General features: G+C 45.3%; 1 protein-coding gene across 2 annotated transcripts in view; it reads left to right on the forward strand.

The window, feature by feature from the left end:
* Positions 1-445: 445 nt before the first annotated feature.
* LOC147447113 (uncharacterized) overlaps positions 446-26,595 on the forward strand; it is a 137,787-nt gene continuing 111,637 nt past the window's right edge. The window contains exons 1-3 of one of the 2 annotated variants that reach the window (XM_086523005.1): positions 446-832; positions 969-1,461; positions 1,674-2,757. In XM_086523005.1, the coding sequence (XP_086379131.1) occupies positions 824-832; positions 969-1,461; positions 1,674-2,757 (1,586 nt within the window). In that variant the 5' untranslated portion in view covers positions 446-823. Of the gene's footprint in view, positions 1,462-1,673; positions 2,758-26,595 lie in introns of both variants that reach the window. The other variant, XM_086523004.1, reaches the window with a different exon arrangement.

Below are 26,595 nucleotides of genomic sequence, written 5' to 3' on the forward strand. Positions count from 1 at the left end.
CCTTCATATAAATAGGGAAATCAATGTCTCACAATGGCCTACGTGTACAAAAGACAATCTTTACTACATGCTTCTCCTATAAAAAATAGGAAGAAACAGGTTTGCCATCATTAGCTTGCCATGTGGCACTAATTGAAAAACTTTATTCTGGGATCCATGATCGTTCAAGAATTCCATGCTTTACTAAGGCCTTATGCAAGCGAAAAAGACATAAAAGTTATTGAAAATTTGAAGCCCTGTATCCTTGAGCACGGTGAAGAAGGTCAAGTTTTGTCCGAAGTTGCCTTCACCTATGACTACTGGCTAAGAAAGGTCCTTCTTAACAAAGTATGCTCCACTCTAGGCCAAAACCACAAAGATGGCCCTAGCATGGAGGAATTTTTTTTGATAGAACTGACAGCTGTATTTTGTCTTCTTTTTTTTTGGGGGTGGGGGGGAAGGGAAGGTATTGAAAGGAGAAGCAATTTGAAGCATTTGAGAGCCTACCCTAACACAGGAGGGAGAGGAGAGGAGGAAGAAGAGCAGCAGCGCAGGGGAGGCGCAGAAAGGCGCATGCCGCTCCATACGCAAAATTCTAGACACCCCTTCATAGTGCAACATACAGAGGCGCAAGCCTTACGAAGGAAAGAAGAGCCCTTTTTAGAAGCAGCAGAATTTTGTCGGTTGGATCAATTCGACAAGAACCCTTCGCATTATTTACGTCCCCGAACTTGCCTTGAGTCCCTCTACAGCAGAGAGAGGAGATTTTACTTTTGGATTGCAGTGCCCCTCTTGCATTTCCTGTGTTCAGGGTTCCCTCAGCTCCGAACTTTTGCATTGGATCATGGACCAGGTTAAATCTGCTCGACCTTGTTACATCTTGAGCATGCAGTTCTTGGACTGGCACCACTCCTCGATATTCTAATTCCTGTGCCTGCGTGTGCTGAGGCTAATGTGAGTATAGCCTCACTATGGCTGGACATGTGCAGGCAGATTCTCCAATGAAGTATTTGGTGCATGGTTGGAGAGGCGATGAGGATGAGGATGTTGATGTAGATAGCTCAGGAGGAAGCAGTGAAGAAGAGATCGATGGCCTCAAGCAGAATGCGCGTACCATTTCTACTGCAGCACGACAAACTGTTGATTTAAAGCAGGTACTCGATTTTGCAGAGACTTCAGTGCAAGGGACATCCAATGCTGGAGGCCAAGAATGTGATCCTTCGGCTACAAAGTCGAGAACAGAAAGGGTCAGAACCTCAAGAGATTTTGAGCAGAAATTGAAGCATACTGTTGATGCAAAGCAAGTTGATGCAAAAAATGGTCTGAAAGAGCCCGGGGCACCAGGAGAAAACTCTGGTGCAAAAGGAATTCCACGTCTGCAGCCAAGAAAATTTAGTGATGGAAAACGGTTAGATGCACGGAGATTTCGAGACCACTTTGCTGCTAAACTTGTTGGATCAAGAAGGGCTAACATTGCAGAAGGTATTGATATTTAGCGTTCGAGTGAAAATATAAATTCCAAAAAAATTCCACACATTACAGTTACTTCTACAAGTTTACAAGAAAGAGACTTATTCAACAAGGCTAATAAAGTTCCTTTTTATAGCAATAGGAAAGGAAACAACCCCACTTTTATTTTTGTTTCTGTGATTTTTTGAAAGACAAAAACTAGTGGCATTTTGTGTATGTTGCAGGCAATGGGCAGGGAGAAGTTTCTAATGCTTTGAGAGACAAAAGTGTATCTGATGGCGCTCTTGAACCATCAAAAGGAGAGTCTCCACAGCAGGCAGGCTCAAAAGAAGTAAAAGATGGGTCGATAGGAATTGAAGAGGAAGGCGTGGTGCTGCATGTTAATTTGGAGGTTGAGCAGGAGAAGGGGGTTGAGCTACCTTGCAATGGAGAGTGCAATACAGCAAACAAAGAGAGCTTTCAGGTATTTACCAGAAAACGAAAGCAAGCATCTGAAGGAGCAACACAAAATGAGAAAGTTCTCAATCAGAACAGCAATGGAGTGCAGGTGGAGACTATTGATGAGAGCAGCTCTGAACCTAAAGTTGCTGAAGGCTCAGCTGACAAGCCACCTGAGAGCCCAAAGTCAAATACTATTTCTGGTCGTTCAAAGCGTGCTCGCAAGCACAACAGACAGACAGATTATATTCCGTGGTCAGACTTTGGGAGATTATCTGCCAAAAAAAGCGACAGTCACAAGTCTGTGGATAGTGCTACTGGTACAGAAAATGATTCCAAACGGACTGGATCAAAGGGTAGTCTTGAGAACAGGCCTGAGGACAGTACTAGTCTCAGCAAAGAAATCAAAGTTTCTGCACACCCTTCAAGTAGTCAAAACCTTGAGGTGGATGAACGAGACGGTCAAAAAGATTCACAAAATTCTTTCAGTTTGAGTGTCGTAGTAGAAAAAGAGCACGTTGCACAAGCACCAACAATTCAAATTGACTCATCTTGCACAACCAGTGGCAAAGAGCTGGAAGTACAATCTAATAAATGTGCAAGGTCATCAATTATCCAGGATAAGGATGATCAACAAGCTAGCGAGGTTGATGCTGCTGAAATGCAGGATGGGGCTGCCGAAAGCTGTTACTTGTCTAATGGAGCCATGGACTCGGCACAGGAAATGCCAATGCAAAGAAGGGAAGTGTTGCAGAACAAATCTGTAGTGGAGCATGACGTTGACATTAACCCTACCCGTCACCCTGATCCCAAGGCACAGGAGCAACTAACGCACGAAGCCCCTTCTACCTCTTCTCGATTGCACTCGAGGTATGGTTGAAACTTTTCTGTTGTAAGGATTAAGTAGTTCGTAATTGCAGGGTCTGGCAGTGGCGTCTTTTGTAATGCTACATCAGGGCATGCGCTATGTTAGCAGCCTTGTGCACGTTTGCTCTGATGAATCATGAAGATTATGCTGCATAAATGTTACTCTATCTATGGTTCATTTTAATCTGCATTTTGTTTAAATCTTGGACTGGGAAAAAAACCCCAACTCTCGGGTGTTACGAGCTTTGAAGTAGTAAAGGCAGATCATGACAGAAACTCAGTACGCAGATCTTCGTTTTGATAGATGTTCGTGTGTGTGCGTGTGGTGTGGGGGCATATACGGGTACCTAATTCTACACCCACTAGTGGGCATTGATGACAATAGTGGGGATGGCGTAGTGTTTAGTCAATACTATGCATGATGGAGCAAATGAATTTGTGGGTAAGACATTTCAAACAATCAAAATGAAATGTAGAGGGGTATTAGTGCGATTTTCTGGGCTGTTGTATCCCTGATTTAAGGACTGCTGGCATCCTTGGTCAGGAAGGTAGTTGTTGTAATAGATGGTTGTGATTTTTTTTTTTGTAAAAGTGATTGCGAAAGCGAGATGAAATGTTGATCAACAACACAAGGGACAATATGTGAGATGACTCTAACACGGTGCCGGCAAAGTAGTTTTATCATCATAGTATGATTTTGATCATACAAAGAGGTTTCTATGCAAATCTGATTTAAACCATATGATTTTTTTTCATAGTAACAGGGAATGGCCATTTTCAATTCCTCGTTCCCGTTCCGAATCCCCATTTCCCGTTCCGTGTTTCAAACGCGAGTATCCGAAACAGGAATTGGCATTTCATGCAGTTGCCGTTCCCCGTTCCGCGTTCCGATTTCCCGTTCTGGTTAACTATGTTTTTTTTCTCTAGTTACATTGACTAAACGCTACAAATTGAGTTGTGAAGCTAGTCAAAATGGGCAGCGTCACTGTAAGGTGCAGCGGATGTGAATGTTGAACTTTGCTCAAGATGAGTGCTCCGAACTGTGCTCAAGGTTCCTTTTACTTACGGAAGGGAGAGCCTTCCATTCCTTTAGTGAGAGTGAGTGCAAATGATTACAAACAAGTGGCAAACACTGTGAATGAAGGTGCTGAGACTGAGAGATAGAGAGAGAAGAATACGATACCAAAATGTTGTCAAACCCTCCTCCGAAGGCCCCACTCTCTATGGTGAGAGTGGTCTACTATTGATTGTACAAATCTCTACAATGCTTGGACTTGCCGACGATGTCGACGACGAGACGGGCCAAAATTTGAAAACGGTAAGGGTTGAAATCTGCAAATCTTTATCTGCTGAATCCTGACTCTATGTCGGTGATGACGGCGATGTGACGACGACGCGCTCGTTGATCTGACTGTGCAGCGAGGATCTGTTGCGGGAAGGTGAGATCTGCGAGGTTTGGGACTTCTATTGCGGTGTCTTGATGCTGAAAACTGAAAACGCTGATGCTATCTTGGGTTCCATCGTCGAGGAACTGCAAACGTTGGGTTGCTGTGCTGCTTCAAAAACGCTAGGGCTGAATTGGGGTCTGCTGCAAAAACGCTAGGCTTGTGCTTGGTCTTGCTGTCGCCGGGGCTGATCTACAATGCAAAACGCTAGGGCTTGCTGTTGATTAAGAACGCTAGGCTTCTGCTGTTGGCAAAAACGCTAGGTGTGCTGTTGAGGAAGGTCTTGTTGAGAAGGTGCCTGTTGGATGTCTGGTCCCTGCTGTCTCTTCTGCCAGAAAGTGCTAGCACTAGGGTTCTTATATACTTCTCGACTCAAATTGCCCTACCCAGTTTCTCAACAAGTCACTTAAAAATATTAAGTGAAAATTGGCTAAAATAGGGAAAATTCAAAATAGGTCTATGTACTGTAAAAATGCTCCCGAGGGTTCTAACTGAAATCTGATGGTCATTGTAACAAACTGCTGACGTGTCGACCTACCGAAGAACGGAGCTACCGGCCGAGGGGCCTAAACCCTAAAAGGAACAAGCAACAGAAGAAGTGTCACAGTGATGACGTGGTTGATCGAGAGTAGAAACCCTAACCCTAATTTCTGCCAAAAACCCTAACTGCTGAAACCCTAATTCTGGAAACCCTAACCCTAAAACCTGCAAACCCTAATTCTGAAAACCCTAACCCTAAAACCTGCAAACCCTAATTTCTGCCAGAAACCCTAACTGCTGAAACCCTAATTCTGGAAACCCTAACCCTAAAACCTGCAAACCCTAATTTCTGCCAGAAACCCTAACTGCTGAACCCTAATTCTGGAAACCCTAACCCTAAAACCTGCAATTCCTAATCCTGCTCCCAGAAACCCTAAAACTGCAGAAACCCTAACCCTAACCCTAAGGACAGATTTCTGCGTTTTGCGACGTGGCAAGCTATACGGATTTCCATGATTTACGCTGGCAGCTTTTTGGCTTTGCTTTTGAACCAGAAGCTTTTGAGTTTTAAAAGCTTTTTACTATAACTGCTTTTCAGGCCAAGGGCCTTTAAATATGAGGCTAGGGCTCATTCTCTGGCATGCTTCAGTACGAAGGTGCAGAGTCTGGAGTACCGGCTTGTACTGTGTTGATGCAATATAAAGAAATACCGAAAGGGGCGCCAAGGTTTGGGGCCAATACTCTCTGGGGTGGAATTCCGCCACTCCGTGTCGCGTGTCGTCTCTCTCTCCATTTCAGTTCAGTTGTTATTTGAAGTGCTTAAAGTTGTTCAGTCTGTTCTTTTCTATTGGCACGTGTTGCCCGCCTTGTGACAGTGGTATCAGAGCATCAGGCGTGTGCTTTTCTGAAAGCATACCGGTCCTACAAAAGAGCAGAGAGAGCTTTATTCGAGGATATCTTCGCCCTCCAACCCGGACTTATTAAAGAGCAGACAGAGCTTTATTCGAGGATATTTGCGCCCTCCAACCCGGACTTATTAGCCACTCCTCCAACCTGGACTTATTAGCCACTCCTCCAACCCGAACTTATTAGCCACTCCCACCCTTACTTCATCGCGCATCGGGCGCGCTCCCGTCTTCACGGCAGTGTCTTACAGGGCATAAGCCAATTAAGATCACTTGCAAGAGAAGGATCCAGATTTCACTGTTTTTCTTAGAAGCAGTGCTATGCAGATGTTGATTTCTACAGCTACCAAGCAGCATACTCCAAGTACTTGGCAAGCTTTCAAGAAAATTTTTGCCCGAAGTTGTATGGTTTCTGACATCTTCCCTCGGAGTGCAACTTCTGGCAAAGTGGGGTATCCTGAAATGCTTGCCATGGAAACCCGAGCAGATTATAAATTGAAATTTCTCGACATCTCTCAGTAGATGTCTCTTCACGAGCAGATGACCTTGGAGGTTCAGTGTGATTGCTATCTCTTGGGACTACCATCGCCGCCAAAGAAACACTGTATGTCCAAGAGCTGATGGACCATGTTGTGCTCGGTTACGACCTCATGGAAGGAACCTAACCCTAATTTTTGGTGCAGGTTTCAAGATGGAAAGTCAGTCGACTTTTCGAGCTCGATTGATGTCGAGATTTCTTTTTAAGTTTAAGTTCTGTTTGATCTTGTTTGGTGATCCTGTTTGGAATTTGTTTGAAATGGATGATATCTGTTTTGAACCTGTTTTGGTGCCGATTTGAATTGTTTGACTCTAGTTTGATACTGGTTTCAATGATTGGTGATTTTACTCCCGGGTGGAGAAGTGAGAAATACTGTTTTGGTATTGTTTGAACCTCGGAACGACGCAGGCCGATGCCTGGGGAGCGTTTGGTTGTATGCTTGTAAAATAATTGTTGGTGTGACTCCCGGCCCGGACCTGGATGGTTATGCGGGAGGAGTATTAAGAAGTCTGAGCAGTGGTTACTCTCAGCACCTCCAAACGACGCAGGCTGCGGTCTGGGGTGCGTTTGGTTGTAAAAGGCCTCTATATCTCCCGGCCCGGACCTTTCTAGGTTATGCGGGAGGAGTGATGAGGGAGTCGTTGAATATCTCCCGGTCGGGACCTTGTTAGGTTATGCGGGAGGAGTGTTCATCGGCGGCTTTATGTTTCTATGTCCTATAACATGCATATGTGAGCATTTGTGTTGCATTGTGATGTGCCAACCACTGAATATTCCTAATTGGATGAGATTGCTTGGGTATGTAATTTTAGTGCATCAAGACACTCGAGGAAGATCAGTACGGTCTGGGTGTGATGGCTAATTTTACTACGCCGGAATATCAAGAGTTCCGATCTGGACGAAAGGAGAAGCTAACTCCTTGATCAAAACAGCCGATAGGAGCAGCTAACTCCTTGATCAAAAGAGTAGAAAGGAGAAGCTAACTCCTTAATAAAAAGAGCAAATTGATTGTCCCTCGGAATGACCCTCGGAAATTTTTGAGCTAACTTGAGTTGTTTTGCAGATATGCTGTAATCGCGGACGATTATTCTCTTTCAAGAAGGGGAGATGTAACAAACTGCTGACGTGTCGACCTACCGAAGAACGGAGCTACCGGCCGAGGGGCCTAAACCCTAAAAGGAACAAGCAACAAAAGAAGTGTCACAGAGTGATGACGTGGTTGATCGAGAGCAGAAACCCTAACCCTAATTTCTGCCAAAAACCCTAACTGCTGAAACCCTAATTCTGGAAACCCTAACCCTAAAACCTGCAAACCCTAATTCTGAAAACCCTAACCCTAAAACCTGCAAACCCTAATTTCTGCCAGAAACCCTAACTGCTGAAACCCTAATTCTGGAAACCCTAACCCTAAAACCTGCAAACCCTAATTTCTGCCAGAAACCTTAACTGCTGAACCCTAATTCTGGAAACCCTAACCCTAAAACCTGCAAACCCTAATCCTGCTGCCAGAAACCCTAAAACTGCAGAAACCCTAACCCTAACCCTAAGGACAGATTTCTGCGTTTTGCGACGTGGCAGGCTGTACGGATTTCCATGATTTACGCTGGCAGCTTTTTGGCTTTGCTTTTGAACCAGAAGCTTTTGAGTTTTAAAGGCTTTTTACTATAACTGCTTTTCAGGCCAAGGGCCTTTAAATATGAGGCTAGGGCTCATTCTCTGGCATGCTTCAGTACGAAGGTGCAGTGTCTGGAGTACCGGCTTGTACTGTGTTGATGTAATATAAAGAAATACCGAAAGGGGCGCCAAGGTTTGGGGCCAATACTCTCTGGGGTGGAATTCCGCCACTCCTTGTCGCGTGTCGTCTCTCTCTCCATTTCAGTTCAGTTGTTATTTGAAGTGCTTAAAGTTGTTCAGTCTGTTCTTTTCTATTGGCACGTGGTGCCCGCCTTGTGACAGTCATGCTGTGTGCAACCAGAGGATATGCATCTACTCTAAGTGCCTGGACATGCACGGTCTGCGAACACTCACAAAAGTGGCAGAATACTTCCTAAGCTAGGCTAACTGAACTGAACTGAACTGAACTGAGCCCAAGTCATGAAGTAGCTTGTCCTTGTACACATAGGGTTAGATGTGCACGTGACATCTCCTCCTTTTCAAAGTGAGGTACTAGTACCGAACTGTATGGCGTCGAGGGAGATTGCCAATAGCGTCTGGAAACCTGGAAAGGACTCTTCGTTGGCCCACTCTGATGCGTGGGTCATGCGATATTTGAACTTCATAAAGGTCTGCAACCCTTGCTTCTTTGGGCCGCTCCGAAAGCGACAGTCATCTGTGGCTCCTTCAATGCTTCAACTTCGTCCATAGTCATGCGTCTACGTTCTTCAAGAATTTCCGAGGATGAAAATTCCCAAAAACATGAACATACCCATTCCATGTAAAGTGACTGGAAAAATTCTAGTTTTCTTTAAAGACTGTGCATGCAAAGTAGATGAACAAAGAGACGGATTGCCAAACCGTTCATCAAACACACGCAAACAATGGGGTCGAATCTTGACTTTCTGATCTAAATCAATCAACTGTCGCTAGTTACAATGGAAATGCCCATGCTTGATGCTGAATGCTTCTTGTGCTCTCTCTGAGACTATGTCATGCCAAGGAAGAGACATGGAATGTGAATTCCTTGGGTGCAAACATTTCATCTGTTCATGAACTTACATCCGTGCTCATTCATGAGTGAATCGTGTTCATCGTACAATATGCCATGCCTATGAAAAGGGATCACATAAAGACGGTGACTAAAATACGGGAAAGCATTACAAATGAAACACTCGAACAATGCTTGCTGACTAATCAATCGAATACAGAGTACTTCCTGTGGGGGTTCTTTGGACCTCGACTCTGACCTCGACTCGAGAGTTAAGATCGGTTCTTCGTGATTGATCGAATCTGCAATGAGGTTAGCTTCATTAGACAAAGTATCCACGAAACCATCATTGTTGTGAACAATCACATCAAGATCATGCAAACCATCATGCTCGTGAGTAATCACATCCTGATCATGCAAATCATCATGCTCGTAAATAATCACATCTTGATCATGCAAATCATCATGCTTATCATTATCATGCAATTCATCATGCTTATCATTATCATGCAAATCATGTGTGTCATGCTTTGGGGAAGACAAGTCTGAGAGAGTCTCCTTCTCCTGATCCTTTTCAATCTGCGCCTGCACATTAGAAAATAGTAGGACCAACTCTTGCATGCGTTGGTCTGTGTGCGCTTCACACTTGAACCGTCTTTCTTTGCGCTCGCGATCCAATTCAGCTATTCTTTCTTTGTGCTTGCGATCCAATTCTGCGTTTCTTTCTGTGGCCGCCAAGCGCACTTGCTCGCGCTCACGCCTATGGTTGCCATTCTTTCTTCGTGCCACACTTCCCGTTGTCTACTTTGTCGTATCATCTTGTCCATCATCGACTTGACCAAAGCCTCCATAAGATTTGGTGCAATCCTTGGTGTAGATGGGGAAGGGGGAGGGTCAGAAAAACCTCCTGGTGGGAAAAATTCTTCTTCACCACTTCCATGCTCATCACCTCCATGCGAAGTATCCATTCCGCTTGGAATGATGACCATACATTGAAGTCTTGGGTTCTTGTGGTTCTTGGGTTCTTGAGTTCTCGAGGTTCTTGAGTCTTGAGGTTTCCTATAGCTTGCAATCTGTGTTAGAGAAGGATCTTCTATTACCCGAGCTCTACTCTTTTCTGCGGGTGCACCCCTTGGCGGCCTTGCGCTCACACCAAGGTTGCTTTTTCCCACCTCACGTGATTGGCCGCCGCTAAGTGCACGGTCCGCTCTCAATGTGTAAGGTGCAGCGGAATGAATGTGAAACTTTGCTCAAGATGAGTGCTCCGAACTGTGCTCAAGGGTTCCTTTTACTTACGGAAGGGAGAGCCTTCCGTTCCTTTAGTGAGAGAGGGCAATGGACACAAACAAAGTGAATGGACACTGTGAATGGAAGTGCTGAGACTGAGAGAGAGAGAAGAGAATACGACACCAGAGACGTTGTAAAACCCTCCTCCAAGGGCCCCACTCAATGGCGAGAGTGGTCTACTATTGATTGCACAATCTGGTACAAGATGCTGATGCGAATCTAATTGGGCTATGTCGAGGTCGACGGTGTGGACGACGAGGACGAGTCTAATGCTGAAAACTGGATGCTTGAACTGGTTCTTGTTGGGCTGTCCTTTCTTGCTTGGAATCGTTGGATCTGTTGCCCTTCTATTTGCTGAATTTGCTGATCTGGTATGCTGCTGCAAAAACGCTAAGTAGGTGGGCTGAAATCGCTGAACAGCAGGTCCTAAAAAACACTGCCTCTGCTGGGTCTTCAACCGCTGAATTTGCTGATGCAACACGCTGGTATAGCTGAGGGAAAAACGCTAGATATTCAGGGCTGAAATCGCCAGGCTGCTGGGACTAAAAAGGCTGGCCTTTCCTTGCTGAAAACGCCAGGTGAAGTGGGGGTTGTTCTTGCTTGAGAAGGTGCCTGTTGAGCAATACTCCTGTAGCCTCTTCTGCCAGAAAGTGCTAACTCTCGTTTGCTTATATATTATCTTAGCAAAATTGCCCTACCTAGTTCCCAACAGAAGTCACTTAATAAATAAGTGAAAAATGTCAAAAATAGGGAAAATAGGTTTTAATGCACTGGAAAATTCCCTTGATGGATTCTGATGGTAATGCTGATGATCATGCTGTGTGCAACCGGAGGATATGTATCTAATCTAAGTGTCTGGTCATGCACGGTTTGCGAACAGACTCACAAAAGTGCCAGATCACTTCCTATTCTAGACTGACTTGACTGATTGAACCTTGGTCATGTTGTAGCTTGTCCACGGACACATAGGGTTGGATGTGTCACGTGACATCCCCTCCTTTTCGTGTGATACTTGAACTTCATAAAGGTTTGCAACGCTTGCTTCTTTGGGCCGCGCCGAAAGCGACACAAAGTCTTCTATGGCTCCTTCGATGCTTCAACTTCGTCTAGAGTCATGCGTCTACCTTCTTCAAGAATCTCCATGGTTGAAAATTCCTGAAACCACTTCCAACACAAAAACATGAACATACCCATTCCATGTAAAGTGACTGGAAAAATGCTATTCCTTCGAACAAACTGTGCATGTGATGCAAATGAACAAAGTGATGGAGTGCCAAACCGTTTATCAAACACACGCAAACAATGGATTCGAATCTTGGCTTTCTGATCTATATCAATCAACTGTGGCAAATGTCACCAGCGTGTGACTACTATCTATCCTTTTTGTTGATTTCTTTCTTATTATCTATTTACTTTCACTTTTTGGAAACACCCCTCGGGAAATCTAACTGCCCTGCATTGCATAGCTAGTGTGGAACTGTCCAGAGGGAGTCCAGGCCTGAGGGCAAGAGAGCACTAAGGTTGGACAAGGACTATGGTTAGCCAAGTGGGGTCATTGACTAGCCAAAGTGGAATCCTTTGCTACAGAGGCTACATTTCAGTTCTGGATGTGGCCGCAGTGTACAAAGAGGGTCGGATGACCTAGAAAGATACAATGGCAGCATCTCCTAAAATTTAGGGAACTGCTATTTTGGGACTTGAAAATGTGTTGGCGTCATTACCTCCGGAATGACAAAGGGAACATTTTCTTACTCTGCCGTGAAGTCAACTGGGCCACCGGTTGGGATATTTTTAGGCGGCAACCCCGAAACGGGAAAATGCTTGTAAAAGTGCCAAGTGGCACCTTCTGGTGCACTTGCCTTATGCAACAAGAAGTGGCGCTGAATTTGAAGAGGAGAGAGCCTCATTTTCAGATTTTGTCACAGGTTAAGAGCTATGGAGTGCTTGCTTTCCCTCTTATGCACAGTGCGGTGCCAGGAGTGATGCCCTGCACGCTACGCACTGCCCTCTCTCTCCCCTTTGGCAGTATGTTATGCCCCTCTAGTGGGCTCTTCATTTGACCAATGTACAGTTGTGTGGGTTCATGCGCGATTGCCGAGGCAAGAGCCTCTTGCACAGGTACTGGATTAGCTAGCGGCTAATCCCCCCGCAGGTACAGGTGAATTCGGAGAGGTTTCACGCCAGAAATCTCGTCCGATTCAAAGGGCAAGTAGCCCTACAGGTGCGGGAGCTCGAGGACTTGCTAGGGATGCGACCGGCACGCGGAACGGAGCCCGAAACAGTGAATTACAGCCTGCTGTGTATTTTTGCAGGTTTAGGGTTTTGGCCCTAAACGGACCCTAATACCCCCAGGAGGTTCGGGGACGCAAGGGGACCGCTGTACAGGCGATCTGGCGTATTTTCAGGGCTGAAAACAGAGAATTCAGCGTGCTGCAGATTCTCGCCAGGTTTTGCAAAGTGCCCGTATGCGTCGGGAAAGTCAGTCAATGCGTGGGAATACTGACCGTGAAGGGTTCTAGTACAGTTATGTTGCCGAAATCGGGCTGGAACAGTGGAAATTCAGCCGAGTTTGTGCGGGGCAGCTTGTAGGAACCACAGCGTTTATTCCCTCTTTTGAACAATAAAGAAATACCGAAAGGGGCGCCTAAGTTAGGGGCCAATCTGGTGTCTGTCTACTCATACAGGTGCAATCTAGCAGCCTGTATCCCTCTCCCCTTTGTTGTGTCTTGAAAATACAAGTAAAATAGACGACTAATAATGGGTGAAAGCTAAATCAAGGTTTAAAGTAAAGTCTACCGCCCTTTTTGGATCATACAGGCCGGTTACATGGTTCCATCGACGGGATTAAATCACTTTTTTCCATAGAAGTGAGCCTTGGTCAGTTTTGGGCTTGAAGACACAGGGGATCATAGATCAGACACAGGGAATTGTAATTATGGCTGACAGACCAGATGATGTGACTGAAGAGGTTTCCTCTTCACAGGGTCAACAGACACATGAAGTGGGTGAGTCCTCAAGACCACCACAGACTGATGATGATATATTCAGGACCCAGTTGGCTACTGCTGTGGCTATGTTCACACAAGTAATGCAGAATCCGAGGTTTTTAGCCTTTCTGCAACCTCCTGTTCCGTCTCAGCAAGTTGGGTCATTGGATCATATTCAAAAGCATGTTAAGACTCGAACACAGGTGATTCATACCGCACAGTCAATGGAAACACCTGTACACTTGACGGAGAACATGCAGTCTCCACAACGTATGCCTAAGGTGCAAGAACAGGTGGCTGAGATGCCAGTTTTTCAAGCTGTACCAATTCAGCCCGCCACCTTTCAGCAGCCTATAGCTGGTTCTAATGGGCAGGGAAGCAACTTACAGGCTATGCAACAGGTCTTCCCACCACCTTCAGTACACCCTGGCTATTTTGGAGGTGGATCCGTATTCCAAAGCATGGCTGGTCATGCACTTGGAAATCAGTTTTATACGCCAGGAACAGTGTTTGGGGGTGCTCAAACGATGATGCCTAACCCCATGTACAGTGTCATGGGTATGCAACCAGGGTTTCAAAGCACTCAGGGACAATTTGGGATGCCACAAGCAAATTTTGGTATGGCTGGAATTACAAATCAGCAGCCAAATATGGCATTTCCAGGTCAAGTTAATAGCGGCCAAGGAACACAGATGAACCCTATTAGTGTTCCCATGTTTCAGTCACTTCCATATGACAATTTAACGCCGCTGGAGAGGCCAACTCCGTACAAAGAAGGTGGCAAAGGAGTGTCATTCACGACCTTTACAGGGTTTGATGACAGGAAGAAGGCTCTTTCATTCCTCCAGCAGTTTGACAAGGCCTATGCAGGGGGAAACTTTACAGAGGCTTCAAAGGTCCGCAAGGCAGTCACTTTCTTGACAGGGAATGCGGGACAATGGTGGACAACTTTATTGCTTCAAGGGCAAGCTCCGTCCACATGGATTTACTTCAAGCAGATTTTTGCAGCAGCATGGTTATCTGATGATTTCGAAGCAGATGTCATGACAGAATGGCACCAGCTTAATGCTGCCACTTGCAGAAATCTGGATGATTACAATCGGAAGTTTTGGAAAGCTCTACTTCCAGTAACTTCCTATAGGTTTGTGCCATTGACAAAACAGATTGAAAAATACTGTTGTGGCCTACCTAAAGGATTGAGAAAGTACTGTACGAAGACAAAAGTCACTACTTTGACGCAGCTCATCGAGGTAGCAAACACTGGCAATGGTTTGCTCAAGGGAGAAGATTGTGAATTTAACACTGGCGTCAAGGCAGGATCAGGCAAGAAAAATTCAGCCAAGAAGCACGTTCCCAATGAGGCTCCTAAAGGGACTCAGGAGTCAGCCAACGCAGGGAAAGACAAAGCTACGGCTGAATCAGAAAAAGGACCAGCAAAGAAATGGAAAAGACGTTTTCCTCGCAAGTCAGAAGAGCAAAAGAAGGTCCTGAGGACAGAGAACAAATGCTTTATATGTGAGCAGCCTGGCCACATTGCTTACAACTGTCCTACAAAGAAAAGGCCAGCTGATTTTGAAGACAAGGAGGACAGGAAGGGAAAGAAGCCCATGGCTGGTCTAGTGCCAGATATGGTGGGCGACAAGCCAAATTCAGATGCAAGTGAGCTTTGCAGAGCATGGGGAAAGGTTAGGGATCAAACAGTGCTTATCTTCTTTGATCCAGGTGCCAAAGCCAACTTTATTTCCCCAGAATTGGCTTCAAAGTTGGGAATCAGACCTGAAGAGATGGGGTATACAGCAGAGGCAGGTTTGGCATGTCCTGGCCATACAGAGGCTGTGACACCCATCATTGGAAAGTTGCGTCTACATATCCAGTCCTATGTAGATGCTGAAGAATTTTACATCATGCCACTGGACGGATGTGATGTGTTGTTAGGTATTCCTTGGTTATTTCGTGTACAGGGAATCATGGATGCCTACAACAAAAAGATCACTGTACAGAGCAGGGGAAAGACTCACATTCTGGATGTAAAGCTTAAAGGGGAGTCTATTCCTACTGTATCAGCTTCTGCTATTACTTCTGTAATGAAAAAGCATCTTTCTGCGTACTTGGTTTTTGCACGTGAAGTGTCAGATTGTGATGAATCAAATTTATCTGTGCTAGATAAAGAAAGGTCAATGTTTTTACAACAGTATAGTGACTGTTTTTCCGATTCATTACCGTCTCAATTACCGCCAGAGAGACCCGAGGACCATGCGATAGATTTGGTGCCAGGCTGTAGCCCACCAAATAAGCCTCCGTACAGGGTTAGTGCGGCTCAGCAGAAAGAGATAATGGGCCAAGTACAGGAGTTGTTAGAAAAGGGGCTGATTCAGCCCAGTTCATCTCCATTCTGTTCTCCAGTGTTGTTGGTGCAGAAAAAGGATGGCTCATGGCGTATATGCATCGACTACCGTGCACTGAACAAGAATACCATCAAGAATAGGTTCCCTATACCTAGAATTGATGATATTATGGACAAATTAGAAGGAGCAGCTATGTTTAGCAGGATAGATCTAAAGAGTGGGTATCATCAGATCCGCATTAGATCAGAGGATGTGCACAAGACTGCTTTTAGAACAACGTTTGGCCTTTACGAATTTTTAGTGATGCCCTTTGGTCTCACAAATGCTCCTGCTACGTTTAATAGGATGATGGACAGAATTTTCCGTCCACACCAGCAGTTTGTTGGTACATTCTTTGATGACATGATAGTCTACTCAAAGAATGAAGAGGAGCATAGGCATCACTTGGCCATTGTGTTCAAAGAGCTACGCAGTCATAGGTTGCTCATCAATGCAAAGAAAAGTGAGTTTTTTCTGGAAGAGATTCACTTTCTGGGACACATTGTCTCAAAGGACGGTGTCAGAATGGATCCTGCAAAAGTCGAAGCGATCAAGTCATGGCCAAATTTGAAGACGGTGCATGATGTCCGAAGCTTTTTGGGACTATGCTCCTATTACAGAAGGTTTATCCGAAATTTCGCTGAGATTGCTTCACCTTTACATGCTCTTCAAAAGAAGGCAGTCACCTTTAGATGGACACAAAAAGAGATTTCAGCTTTTAATCTCTTAAAGGAAAAGATGACTTCGGATCCAGTCATTGTGTTGCCAGATCTTAGGAAGTCATTTGTGGTCCAGTGTGATGCCTGCGGTAGTAGCATTGGTGCTGTGCTAATGCAAGATGGCAGGGTAGTAGCCTATGAGAGCAGAATTTTGCAAGGGCCAGAGATGACCATGTAGGTCTATGAGAAAGAGTTACTGGCTGTGATTCATGCGCTCTTAAGTTGGAAACACTACCTGCTAGGTGCAGATTTCGTTGTCCAAACGGATCATCAGACCTTGCGATACTTCTTGACACAGACAAAGTTATCTGAGAAGCATATGCGATGGGCAAATATCTTGTCCATGTTCCATTTTCAGATTGTGCATGTGGAAGGCAAGAAGAACGTTGTGGCTGATGCCTTGTCAAGAAAGCCACAAATTTCAGCTGTGTCGATTCCTTATCATCATGAACTTGATGATATGAGAGAACAGTATGCAAATGATGAAGATTTTGCAAGGGTCTTCGAGCAACTAATGGATGGACAACGTCATGAACACTATCTTCTTAAAGACGGGTTCATGATGATGCATGGCAGATTGTGTGTCACAAAGCCATTGCGACGCAAAGTTATGGAAGAGAGTCATGTCCCACCGTATGCAGGGCATCGTGGTATCGATGCTACAGTTAAAGCGGTTGAGACATTCTTCTATTGGCCTACATTGAGAAGGGATGTGGATGCCTTTGTGCGAGAATGCCTAATATGCCAAAAGGTCAAGTTTGACAGGCAAAAGGCACCAGGGTTATTGCAACCACTACCTATTCCAGATAAACCATGGGAAAGTATTGCTATGGATTTTATCTTTGATCTTCCAAGAACGCAGACAGGAAATGATGTTATTTGGACCATTATTTGCAGATTCAGCAAACAGGCTCATTTTATTCCTGTCAGGAAGAAGATAAAGCCAGATCAGATGGCACGCTTGTTTATGAGCAATATTTTCAAGAATCATGGCATGCCACAGTCGATTATTAGCGACCGTGATCCACGCATGACTAGTTTGTTCTGGAAAGGCTTGTTTGAGAATATGGGTACCACGCTCAAATTCTCTTCGTCATTTCATCCTCAAACAGATGGGCAGTCAGAAGAGGCAAATTCTATTGTCCTAGATCTGCTGAAGTGCTATGTGTCAGAGCATAAAGGAAAGTGGGAGCAGTATTTGCCATTGGTGGAGTATGCATACAATAATACAGTGCATTCATCAACTGGCAAGGCACCTTTTGAGATAGTTGAAGGTGGCAAGAAAGTTCCTCCCATACTGCATACAAAGGACAAGATATTTGAAGCAGATAAGTATGTTCAAGACATGGATGAAATGTACAAGAAGGTCAAAGTGGCCTTAGAAAGGACTCAGGCAAAGCAAAAGAAAGCAGCTGATCGTCACCGTCGTGAAGTGGTATATTCACTTGGTGATTGGGTGCTTCTACGGTTTGAAAAGGCAAGGTTAAAGAAGATGAAGGGCAAGGAAAGACTCTTTCCAAAGCTCAGCATGCGTTACTATGGGCCTTTTCAAGTATGCGACATAATCAGTGATGTTGCATATAGGCTGAAATTGCCTGACAGTTGGAAGATTCACAATGCGTTTCATGTGAGTCTTCTCAGACCCTATGTGGGTGATGTGCCAGAAGATATGCCAGCTGAAGATCAGCCGGAAGTCGAGGAACTTGACGAGATCTTGCTCCCTGAACAGATTTTGGCACACAAAGAAAGGAAAGTGAAAGGCAAGGTTGCTAGGCGTTACTTGGTAAAGTTCAGAAACTATCCACCAATGGATGCTAAGTGGATGGAAGAAGGTGAACTTGCAGAGTCACCAACTGTGTTATCACTCTACCTGGAAGCCTTCGATTTGCAACCTACCTTGACCCCTTGAGTTTCAAAGCTACATGGATTGTCAGTGTGACAATGGCTTCTGAAACAAATGATGTACATGGTATTTAAAGTGAGCTCAAATGAAATACCTGTTACATGAATGTTAGAGCTGTACAGATTGTCAGTTTGGCAATTGCTCTTATGGAATGTCCAAAAGTTTGGTTAGTGCTATAGAAGTGAGTATTTCTTGTCAGTTTGTCAAGGATACAGTGATTGCTTCTATTGAAGAGTACATGTGTAACTGCATTCTTAAACTGTCGGTTTGGGTATGCTCGAAAGTGTTACGGGATCCAACGTGTACGATAAGACAGTGGCAAAATGTGCAGCTATCATTTTGTCATTGGAAAGTTAGTGACTCAAAGCAATGGCAGAGTGCGAAGCTACCACTATGTCATTGGGACAGGGTTCACACGCAGGCAATACATGAGTCGACGAGGTGTTGAATACACCAGGGTTGACAATGAGCATGTATGTGTCGTACATGTGTCGACAGGTGTTGAATACATCAATGTTGACTAGGAGCTTGTACGACATAGAAGCAAACGAGGACGTTTGAGATTTCAAGAGGGGGGTATGTCACCAGCGTGTGACTACTATCTATCCTTTTTGTTGATTTCTTTCTTATTATCTATTTACTTTCACTTTTTGGAAACACCCCTCGGGAAATCTAACTGCCCTGCATTGCATAGCTAGTGTGGAACTGTCCAGAGGGAGTCCAGGCCTGAGGGCAAGAGAGCACTAAGGTTGGACAAGGACTATGGTTAGCCAAGTGGGGTCATTGACTAGCCAAAGTGGAATCCTTTGCTACAGAGGCTACATTTCAGTTCTGGATGTGGCCGCAGTGTACAAAGAGGGTCGGATGACCTAGAAAGATACAATGGCAGCATCTCCTAAAATTTAGGGAACTGCTATTTTGGGACTTGAAAATGTGTTGGCGTCATTACCTCCGGAATGACAAAGGGAACATTTTCTTACTCTGCCGTGAAGTCAACTGGGCCACCGGTTGGGATATTTTTAGGCGGCAACCCCGAAACGGGAAAATGCTTGTAAAAGTGCCAAGTGGCACCTTCTGGTGCACTTGCCTTATGCAACAAGAAGTGGCGCTGAATTTGAAGAGGAGAGAGCCTCATTTTCAGATTTTGTCACAGGTTAAGAGCTATGGAGTGCTTGCTTTCCCTCTTATGCACAGTGCGGTGCCAGGAGTGATGCCCTGCACGCTACGCACTGCCCTCTCTCTCCCCTTTGGCAGTATGTTATGCCCCTCTAGTGGGCTCTTCATTTGACCAATGTACAGTTGTGTGGGTTCATGCGCGATTGCCGAGGCAAGAGCCTCTTGCACAGGTACTGGATTAGCTAGCGGCTAATCCCCCCGCAGGTACAGGTGAATTCGGAGAGGTTTCACGCCAGAAATCTCGTCCGATTCAAAGGGCAAGTAGCCCTACAGGTGCGGGAGCTCGAGGACTTGCTAGGGATGCGACCGGCACGCGGAACGGAGCCCGAAACAGTGAATTACAGCCTGCTGTGTATTTTTGCAGGTTTAGGGTTTTGGCCCTAAACGGACCCTAATACCCCCAGGAGGTTCGGGGACGCAAGGGGACCGCTGTACAGGCGATCTGGCGTATTTTCAGGGCTGAAAACAGAGAATTCAGCGTGCTGCAGATTCTCGCCAGGTTTTGCAAAGTGCCCGTATGCGTCGGGAAAGTCAGTCAATGCGTGGGAATACTGACCGTGAAGGGTTCTAGTACAGTTATGTTGCCGAAATCGGGCTGGAACAGTGGAAATTCAGCCGAGTTTGTGCGGGGCAGCTTGTAGGAACCACAGCGTTTATTCCCTCTTTTGAACAATAAAGAAATACCGAAAGGGGCGCCTAAGTTAGGGGCCAATCTGGTGTCTGTCTACTCATACAGGTGCAATCTAGCAGCCTGTATCCCTCTCCCCTTTGTTGTGTCTTGAAAATACAAGTAAAATAGACGACTAATAATGGGTGAAAGCTAAATCAAGGTTTAAAGTAAAGTCTACCGCCCTTTTTGGATCATACAGGCCGGTTACAGCAAATCACAATGAAAATGCCGATGCTTGATGCTCAATCTTTCTTGTGCTCTTTCTACGATTCTGTTGTGCCAAGGAAGAGACATGGAATGTGACTTCCTTGAATGTATACTTTTCAGCTAATCCGCATACATCCGTGCTCATTCATGAGTGAAATGGGCTCAACGTACAATATGTCATGCCTAGGAAAAGGGATCACATAAAGACATTGACGAAAATACAGGAAACGATCACGAATGAAACACCCAATCAATGCGTGCTGACTAATCATGCGAACACATAATACTTCCTGTGAGGGTTCTTTGGACCTAGGCTCGAGAGCCAAGATCGGTTCTTCGTGTTTGATCGAATCTGCCTGGGAGGGTGCTGTGGACCTCGACTCGAAAGCCAAGATCGATTCTTCGTGATTGATCGAATTTGCAATGAGGTTAGCTTCACTAGAGAAAGTATCAACTAACACATCATCCTTGTGAACAATCACATCATCTTTATCTTGCAAATCATCATGCTCGTGAGAAATCACATCGTGATCATCATGCAAATCATCATGCTTGTCAGTGTCATTCAAAAAATCATGCTTATCATCATGCAAATGTTGTGTATCATGCTTTGGAAAAGAAGAGACGGAGAGAGTCTCCTTCTCCTGATTCTGTTCAAACGGTGCCTGCACAATTGAAAAGAGTCGCAAGAACTCTTTCATGTGTGTTGGTCGCTCTTGTCTTGTCGTGCTTTGTTTTCACGATCAAATTCTGCTTGTCTTTCTTTGGCTTCCAATCGTGCTTGCTCTTGCTCACGCTCTATGGCTGCCACTTTTTCTTCGTATTCACGATTTATGGCTGCCCTCCTTTCTTCGTAGGCCTTTCTTTCTGCTTTTCTTTCTGCGCGTTCTAACTTTCTTTCCATAAACACTGCTTCTGTCACAAGACGGGCACCACATGCCAATAGCAAAGAACAGACTGAACAGACTTCTAGCACTTCAGTAACAACTGAACTGAAAGAGAGAGACGACATGGAGTGGTGGAATTCCACCTCAGAGAGTATTGGCCCCAAACCTTGGCGCCCATTTTGGTATCTCTTTATATTGCATCAACACAGTACAAGCCGGTACTCCAGACTCTGCACCTTCTCCAGGAAGCATGCCAGAGAATGAGCCCTAGCCTCATATTTAAAGGCCCTTGGCTTGAAAAGCAGTTACAGTAAAAAGCCTTTAAAACTCAAAAGCTTCTGGTTAAAAGCAAAGCCAAAAAAACTGCCAACGTAAATCACGGATATTCGTACAGCTTGCCACGTCATCAGCCAGCGCAAAACGCGAAAATCCGTACAGCCTGCCACATCATCATGGCAGCGCAATTTACGAAAATCTGCCACGTTGCCCTTAGGATTAGGGTTAGGGTTTCCTGCTCTCTGGCAACCATGTCATCACTTTGTGACACTTCTTCTGTTACTTGTTCTTCTTAGGGTTTAGGCCCCTAGGCCGGCATCTGTAAGTTGGCTCCGTTCTTTAGGCTTTGACACGTTAGCAGTTTGTTACATCTCCCCTTCTTGAAAGAGAGCAATCGTCCGCGATTACAACATATCTGCAAAACAACTCAAGTTAGCTCAAAAATTTTCGAGGGTCATTTTGAGGGACATTTCGAGGGACAATCAATTTGCTCTTTTTATTAAGGAGTTAGCTTCTTCTCTCAGCTGTTTTGATCAAGGAGTTAGCTTCTCCTTTCTGCTGTTTTGATCAAGGAGTTAGCTTCTCTTTTTGTCCATATCGTAACTCTTGATATTCTGGCGTAGTAAAATTAGCCATCACACCCAGACCGTACTGATCTTCCACGTGTGTCTTGATGCACTAAAATTACATACCTAGGCAATCTCATCCAATTAGGAATATTCAGTGGTTGGCACATCACAATGCAACACAAATGCTCACATATGCATGTTACAAGACATAGAAACATAAAGCGGCCGATGAACACTCCTCCCCGCACAACCTAACAAGGTCCGGGCCGGGAGATATTCAACGACTCCCTCATCACTCCTCCCGCATAACCTAAAAAGGTCCGGGCCGGGAGATAAAGAGGCCTTTTACAACCAAACGCCCCCCAGACCGCAGCTTGCGTCGTTTGGAGGTGCTGAGAGTAACTACTGCTCAGACTTCTTAATACTCCTCCCGCATAATCATCCAGGTCCGGGCCGGGAGTCACAACAACAATTATTTTACAAGCATACAACCAAACGCTCCCCAGGCATCGGCCTGCGTCATTCGGAGGTTTTCAAACATACAACGAAACGCTCCCCAGGCATCGGCTTGCGTCGTTCCGAGGTTCAAACAATACCAAAACAGTATTTCTCACTTCTCCACCCGGGAGTAAAATCACGAATCATTGAAACCAGTATCAAACCAGAGTCTAACAATTCAAATCGGCACCAAAACATGTTCAAAACAGATAACATCCATTTCAAACAAATTCCAAACAGGATCACCAAACAAGTTCTCAAATAGATTTCAAACTTAAAAAGCAATCTCGACATTAGTCGAGCTAGGAAAGTCGATTGACTTTCCATCCTTAACCTGCACCAAAATTTAGGATTAGGTTCGTAGCCGAGCACAACATGGTCCATCAGCTCTTGGACAGACAATGTTTCTTTGGCGGCGATGGTAGTCCCAAGAGATAGCAATCACAACGAACCTCCAATGTCATCTGCTCGTCAAGAGACATCTACTGAGAGATGTCAAGAAATTTCAAGTTATAATCTGCTAGGGTTTCCATGGCAAGCATTTCAGGATACCCACTTTGCCAGAAGTTGTACTCTGAAGGAAGATGTCAGAAACCATATAACTTCGGGCAATTTTTTTTTTTCTTGAAAGCTTGCCAAGTACTTGGAGTATGCTGCTTGGTAGCTGTAGACATCAACATCTGCATGGCATTGCTTCTGAGAAAAACAGTAACTTGAAACAAATCTGGATCCTTCTCTTGCAAGTGATCTTAATTGGCTTATGCCCTGTGAGACACTGCGGTGAAGACGGGAGCGTGCCCGATGTGCGATGAAGTAAGGGTGGGGGTGACTAATAAGTCCGGGTTAGAGGGCGAAGATCCCTCGGATAAAGCTCTGTTTAATAAGTCCGGGTTGGAGGGCTAAGATCCCTCGAATAAAGCTCTGTCTGCTCTTTTGTGGGACCGGTATGCTTTCAGAAAAGCACATGCCTGATGCTCTGATACCACTGTCACAAGACGGGCACCACGCGCCAATAGCAAAGAACAGACTGAACAGACTTCTAGCACTTCAGTAACAACTGAACTGAAAGAGAGAGACGACATGGAGTGGCGGAATTCCACCCCAGAGAGTATTGGTTCTGTTACTTGTTCTTCTTAGGGTTTAGGCCCCTCGGCCGACATCTGTAAGTTGGCTCCATTCTTTAGGCTTTGACACGGCAGCAGTTTGTTATAGCTTCAACTCCTCCATAGGAGTTAGTGCAATCCTTGGTAGATGGGGAAGGGGGAGGGTCGGAAAAACCTCCTGGTGGGGATAATTCTTCTTCGTCTCTCTCATGCTCATCACCTTCAAGCAAAGTATCCGTTCCGCTTCAAGTGATGACCATCCACCGAAGTCGTGGGTTCTTGTGGTCTTTGGTTCGGGTTCTTGGTTCTTGAGGTTCTTCTTTCGCTTGCAATGTGTGTTAGAGAAGGATCTTCTCTTTACCCGAGTTCTGCTCTTTTCCGCGGCCCTTGACGGCCTTGCGCTCACACCAAGGTTGCTTTTTTCCACCTCACATCGATTGGCCGGTCTAACGGCTCTCAATGAGTGAAAAGAGGCACAAGGGGAGGTTGGACAAGCCCTTCTTTCTTGGGTTTCCTGTCACTCTTCAAAAACATGATTAGGAATCGACACGCCCAAGAGAACTTGGGTTACGTGCGACCTCAACGAGTAAAAAAATTTTCTGTGGTTCTTGTGGTTCTTTTCTTGAGTGATACAGAACACTGCCAAAGCTCTGATACCATGTAAGGTGCAGCAGAATGAATGTTGAACTTTGCTCAAGATGAGTGCTCCGAATTGTGCTCAAGGGTTTCTTTTACTTACGGAAGGGTCTCCCTTCCGTTCCTTTAGTGAGAGAGAGTGCAAATGATTACAAACAAGTGGCAAACACTGTGAATGAAGGTGCTGAGACTGAGAGATAGAGAGAGAAGAGAATACGACACCAGAGACGTTGTAAAACCCTCCTGCAAGGGCCCCACTCTCGATGGCGAGAGTGGTCTACTATTGATTGCACAATCTGGTACAAGATGCTGATGCAAATCTAATTGGGCTATGTCGAGGTCGACGGTGGACGACGAGGACGAGTCTAATGCTGAAAACCGGATGCTTGAACTGGTTCTTGTCGGGCTGTTCTTTCTTGCTTGGAATCGTTGGATCTGCTACCCTTATATCTGTCGAATTTGCTGATGCAAAACGCTGGTATGTTGCTGCAAAAACTCTAGTCTGAGGCTGCTAAAAACGCTAAGTAGATGGGCTGAAATCGCTGAACAGCAGGTCCTAAAAAACGCTGCCTCTGCTGGGTCTTCAACCGCTGAATTTGCTGATGCAAAACGCTGGTATAGCTGAGGGAAAAACGCCAAATATTCAGGGCGGAAATCGCCAGGCTGCTGGGACTGAAAACACTGGCCTTTCCTTGCTGAAAACGCTAGGTGAAGTGGGGGTTGTTCTTGCTTGAGAAGGTGCCTGTTGAGCAATGCTCCTGCTGCCTCTTCTGCCAGAAAGTGCTAACTCTGGTTTGCTTATATATTATCTTAGCAAAATTGCCCTACCTAGTTCCCAATAGAAGTCACTTAATAAATAAGTGAAAAATGTCAAAAATAGGGAAAATAGGTTTTAATGCATTGGAAAATTCCCTTGATGGATTCTGATGGTAATGCTGATGATCATGCTGTGTGCAACCGGAGGATATGCATCTAATCTGAGTGTCTTGTCATGCACGGTTTGCGAACAGACTCACAAAAGTGCCAGATCACTTTCTATTCTAAACTAGCTTGATTGACTGAACCCTGGTCATGTTGTAGCTTGTCCACGAACACATAGGGTTGGATGTGTCACGTGACACAATGAGTGAAAAGAGGCACAAGGGGAGGCTGGACAAGCCCTTCTTTCTTGGGTTTCATGTCACTCTTCAAAAACACGATTAGGACTCGACACGCTCACGAGAACTTGGGTTAAGTGTGCCCGCAACAAGCAAAAACAATTCTTGTGGTTCTTTCCTTGAGTGATACAGAACACTGCCAAAGCTCTGATACCAAATGTAAGGTGCAACGGATGTGAATGTTGAACTTTGCTCAAGATGAGTGTTCCGAACTGTGCTCAAGGTTCCTTTTACTTACGAAAGGGAGAGCCTTCCGTTCCTTTAGTGAGAGAGAGTGCAAATGATTACTACGATACCAGAATGTTGTCAAACCCTCCTCTGAAGGCCCCATTCTCTATGGCGAGAGCGGTCTACTATTGATTGCACAAATCTCTACAATGCTTGGACTTGCCGACGATGTCGAGGACGATAAGGATGACGACGAGACGGGCTGAAATCTGAAAACGCTAAGGGCTGAAATCTGCAAATCTTTATCTGCTGAATTCTGACTCTATGTCGGTGACGACGACGATGCGACGACGACGCGCTGAAAACGTAGATGCTGAAATCTGCGTTTTCTGGGCTGAAACTGTAGACGCTCGTTGATCTGACCGTGCTGCGAGGATCTGCTGTGGTGAGCTGCTGCGGGAAGGTGAGATCTGTGAGGTTTGGGACTTCTACTGCGGTGTCTTGATGCTGAAAACTGAAAACGCTGATGCTATTCTGGGTTCTGTTGCCGAGGAACTGTAAAACGTTGGGCTGCTATGCTGCTCCAAAAACGCTAGGGCTGAATTGGGGTCTACTGCAGAAACGCTAGGCTTTTGCTTGGTCTTGCTGCTGCCGGGGCTGATCTACAATGCAAAACACCAGGGCTTGCTGTTGATTAAAAATGCTAGGCTTCTGCTGTTGGCAAAAACGCTAGGTGTGTTGTTGGGGAAGGTCTTGATGAGAAGGTGCCTGTTGGGTGTCTGGTCCCTGCTGCCTCTTATGCCAAAAAGTGCTAGCGCTAGGGTTTCCTTTCTGATTCAAATTGCCCTACCCAGTTTCCCAACAAAAGTCGCTTAAAAATAATAAGTAAAAATTGGCTAAAATAGGTCTATGCACTGTATAAATGCTCTTGATGGGTTCTGATTGAAATCTGATGGTCATGCTGTGTGCAACCAGAGGATATGCATCTTCTCTAAGTGCCTGGACATGCATGGTGTGCAAACAAACTCACAAAAGTGCCAGAACACTTCCTAAGCTAGGCTAACTGAACTGAAGTGAACCCATGTCATGAAGTAGCTTGTCCACGTACACATAGGGTTAGATGTGCACGTGACAACCACGCTGTGAAAATGCTAGAAGCCTCGTGGAACATTCAAATTCCAAGGATTTTACATGCTTTCAGA

The sequence above is a fragment of the Adiantum capillus-veneris genome, chromosome 11 (assembly GCF_014529385.1).
Source record: "Adiantum capillus-veneris isolate H3 chromosome 11, ASM1452938v2, whole genome shotgun sequence".
In the NCBI taxonomy this organism is placed as follows: Eukaryota; Viridiplantae; Streptophyta; class Polypodiopsida; order Polypodiales; family Pteridaceae; genus Adiantum; species Adiantum capillus-veneris.